At 36.9% G+C, this 4,384-nt stretch overlaps 1 protein-coding gene across 2 annotated transcripts in view; it reads right to left on the reverse strand.

Annotated features, from left to right (window-relative positions):
- Taf7l (TATA-box binding protein associated factor 7 like) overlaps positions 1-4,384 on the reverse strand; it is a 17,167-nt gene continuing 12,783 nt past the window's right edge. For both annotated transcript variants that reach the window (XM_023703478.1, XM_023703477.1), the window contains 2 exons: positions 1,196-1,255; positions 1-468 (listed from right to left, as the gene is read on the reverse strand). In XM_023703478.1, coding sequence (XP_023559246.1) covers positions 424-468; positions 1,196-1,255 — 105 coding nt within the window. In that variant the 3' untranslated portion in view covers positions 1-423. The remainder of the gene's footprint in view (positions 469-1,195; positions 1,256-4,384) is intronic.

Here is a 4,384-nt window from a genome sequence, read left to right on the forward strand (position 1 = left end):
AGGACCTAGTTCATAACAGAAATGAACTGCTATTTTCTATGTCATAGGAAATATTTAAAACAATCTGAAGAGTTTGGGAAAGCCAAAATACATGCAAACCAGTAGAATGGCCTTTGAGCCTACAATGTCTGCCTTTGGCAAGCATGGCTGAATCACCAGATGATACCTCAGCAAAAAGCAATTTATGTAATTGTAAAATTGACAAAGAGAAGCAAAATCCATCAGTGAGTAGGGTCTTTAAATCTACTACTTTTTTAGTACTATTTTCTCAAGGATATGACCTCTTAATATGCTCTCTAGCAAAAAATAAAAAGGTTTATAGAGAAACAAATACAGTTCATGCAAGTGATGGGACAAAAAGGTGCATCATTTCATGTAGCCTTTAGTCTGGAGAGAGTTTATGTGCCAGCCTGAAAGCTCTCTTCACTTCTTCATGAAATGGTTCAACTGTACCTGCAGGCAAGTGATCTGTAAGGGAGTGCAAAACAACATGAAAACTTCAGCTGCACTCTTAAATTCTACATCATTCAAAATTTACTTATATGAAACAAAAGAGAACAATTGTCACTTGTCATTTACGTACTTGGCTTAGCCTTAAAATATTCCAAAGAACAGTACCATAGTCAAGAATGCATACAAAACGTTATAGCCGTGATTTGGGCCTTTTTTATGCAAAACATCTAAAAAGAAGGCTTAAAATAGAATGTTTTTTAAAATTGAATATACTTTCAGTTAAAAACAATCTATGCTTCTGCTGGGCACGGTGATGCGCACGTGTAATTCCGGCTCTCAGGAAACTGAGAAGAATTGCCACAAGTTTGAGGTCAACCTGGGCTACACAGTAAGCTCAAGGCCAGCCTGAACTATGTAGTGAGACTGAAAAAAAACAGTCAGTCTTCCCTGCTAAACTGTTAGCTCCATGAAGAGAAGGATTACATTTGTCTTCTTCAGCATTACATCCTGTGCTTTTCACTCTAGAGGCACTCAATAGCTGTTGAGTGAGTGAATTTTCAAAAAGACTGATCTACTCTGCTACCCTCTTTTATTTATTTAACTTTTTGCCTTTTTTTGGCAGCACCCTCCTGTAGAAGTTTTGTCTACTATTTCTGTAAGAGAACAGTCAGGATTTAGGGGTTGGATGGGATATTCTTTATGGCAGATATTTTCTGGTTGAATTAAAAATATTATTTCTTACCTGACCATATGTTTCTTTTTCCTGTGTCTTAAGATTTGTCAGCACACACTTTAAATGGTTCTAGAAAACAAATTGGTGAAGAAGATTAATGCTGAGAAAGGAAAAAGCAAAGGAGACAGGATTTGTCAAATAATTTGAAATACAAGAAAATTGTCAGTCACTATTTAAATGTACTAGAGTATAAAAATCCCTACTAATTATAATGCCATCCTATTTTATTTTATGCACTATACACAGATTTTTTTCTTGCCCTAAAATAAATGGTAGGAATGTCTTGATGCTACCTACTTCTAATTTAATAAAAATCCTTTGGCTGTGATCTTTTTAAAAAGCTGGCTTGGGGGCTGGCAAGATAGCTCAGCAGACTAAAGCACCTGCTTAGGCAAGCTTAGGCAAGCTCAGGGACTGTAGTTCAATCCCCAGTGCCACATACTGCACCAGCCCCACCCCCCGGGAGCACTAAGCTGACCACAGAGTCTGGGTGTAGTAGTACATGCCTGTAATCCCAGCACTGGGGAGACTGAAAGCAGGAGGGTCACTATGAGTCCAAGCTGCATAGTGAGACCCTGCAACAACCAAATACATTTTTTAAAAAGCTGGCTTGAAACCTAGCACTTGTTCTTCCTCGATTTCCCCTCACTAGTGTAAAATGTTACTGCTCTTCACTAATGCTATGTGCAACAATAGCCACAGTAATGCCAATATCTTTATCTTTAGAATGTATCAATATCTATTATCTTTGATTATTCTGAAGGACAATACCCACAGTAAATGTAGTGCTATGTCAAGTTGCTCTCCTTTGATAACCACTGCTCTGCAGAAAAAAAAATCTGACAAAAATATTCCCCAGATGATTCCTTCTGTAGGGAATAAACATGGCCTAATCATACATTTTCCTTTTGTTGAAGTTCTTTTTCTTTATAGTACTCTTATACACATGCACTCTGAAAACCTGTACTGCAGATAAGAAAACAATCAAGAGAGAACAGACTCCATTGCCTTTAACTTATCTATCCCCACAAACTAAAAGCTCTAGCTGTTTGCAGTTACAAACTGCATTATATGCACTATTCTTCCATTCACTTCTATGGGTTGAAGAACAACAAAGAGTGTCCCAACCTGCAACCTTCATTGAAAGCAAAAGAACAAATCTGTGATCAGACTGCTAACCTAGAGTTCTTGCTGGTGAGAAATTCAGAACACTGCTACTGCCTGCTATTTTTTTTTTAGAGGGGATTGAATTCAGGACCCTGTGCTTACCAGGAAAGCACTTATTTTACTGAGCTGCCTGGCCCCTGTCACCTGCTTTTCAACAGAGCTGAATAGAAAATAATAGGCAGTGCTGCTCTTCAGAACATTGTCTTTATACAAATACACTCTAAAACTTCGTACTGCAGACAGGCAGCCGTTAAGCAGAACACTGTCAGACTCCATTCCATATATCTAGATTATACCCAAAGTTTGACAGCTTTAGCTATGAAGTTTAAAATTTCACTTTATCAATTCTTCTTCTATTCACTTCTTTTTTTTTTAAATATTTATTTATTTATTTATTTATTTTGTGTGTGTGTGGCCAGTTCAGCCCACCAGGGGGCGGGGCTGGCTGGCATGTGGTGCTGGGGATTGAACCGCGGTCCCTGTGCTTTTGCTTAGCTTGTTCTAAGTAGGTGCTTTAGACCACTGAGCCATCTCACCAGCCCCTATTCACTTCTAAGGGTAAAAGAGTGCAAACTAAAATATGAGCCTCCATTTAAAATAGCTGAAAATATCTATGATATAAGTTATACCTCTAACCTAGAAATCAGCCCAGTGAGACATTCAGAATACTGCCAGCTCCTGCTTTTCAACAGAGCTGAGTAACATCTTATCATCAATGTATACTTGTGCACTTGGAAAACAAGTATTTCAGATAGGCAGACATTCCAGATAACAGAGCCAGATTCCAAATCCCATATCTATATTTGCTCTATATCCAAATACTGAGAGCTCTAGTACTTTGCAGTTCCAAATTGCACTTTATACATTATGCTTCCATGCACCTCTATGGGTAAGTGAGTACCAAGGAAAATCCTAGCCTGAACACTTCATTTAAAAGAGCAGAGCAGGGCTAGGGAAATGGCTAAGTGGAATAAGCACTCCCCTGGGAAATGCAAGGGCCTGAGTTCAATCCCCAGTTCCACCAAAAAATAAATAAATAAAAATAAAATAAAAGAGCAGAGTAAAATTTTTGATATTAGACTTCTACCGTAGAGTGCATACTAGTGAGCCATTCACAATACTGCTGCCTCTGGCTTTTCAATTGTTTTAAATTTATTTTTATTAGTATGTATTTGACATTCATCATGATCACATTCATCATAGGTGATTTGTATCTGTACAAAAGGTTTTAATTTTTTTTCTCCTTCCCAATGACCCTTCTTCCCCTTGTCACTAGCAAAAGCTTTGTTTTCATTCTTTCCCTTCCATTCTCTGTTTTAAAAATCCCTTTTCCTTTCCTTTCCTTCTCCTTCCCCATTCTTTGTTCCCCTTGCTGTTTGAATGTGTGCTTCTTACTTCCCAATATCTATCTTCTGTTTTGCTCTCTATTTACCCTTTGGGTTTCTCACACAAGAGAAGCAGTGTGATATTTAATCTTGTGTAACTAAATAATTGAAAGTCTTAAACATGTGTTACTAATAATAAGCTATATGTTTATTCTTGTTCAAGTATGCATCATAAATTTGAAATTAATTAATTCCTTGAACTGAACTAAATACATTTTGGTACAAACAATAGGTTTAACACTATGTCCTAGTTTTCACTGTAGTCCTTGGAAAATTACTTAAACATCCTTGAGTTTGAATTCTTTATTTATGAAGTAATAATAGTGACTGCATTTATTTCAGGAGTTCAAAGATGAAATGAGATAATCCATAATTCTTTACGTAATATTTGTGCAGTAAATCCTCAATATTGACAATTACTATTTTAAATCATCTGATCTCCCCACAAAAAAGTTTTTATCATATGTTCAAAATTATTCAGGTACAATAAGGTAGAACCATCTTTTATTGAAAGCTTGTAAGAGGTAATGGGGCTCATAAATGAATCAGAATACTGCATAGAGATGACTTAAGAAGAAACACAGGGGCCAGAGAAATGGCTCAGTACAATAAGCACTTCCTTGACAAACACAAGGGCCTGAGTTCA

This window comes from Octodon degus, unplaced genomic scaffold, assembly GCF_000260255.1.
Source record: "Octodon degus isolate 3935 unplaced genomic scaffold, OctDeg1.0 scaffold00171, whole genome shotgun sequence".
Classification (NCBI taxonomy): Eukaryota; Metazoa; Chordata; class Mammalia; order Rodentia; family Octodontidae; genus Octodon; species Octodon degus.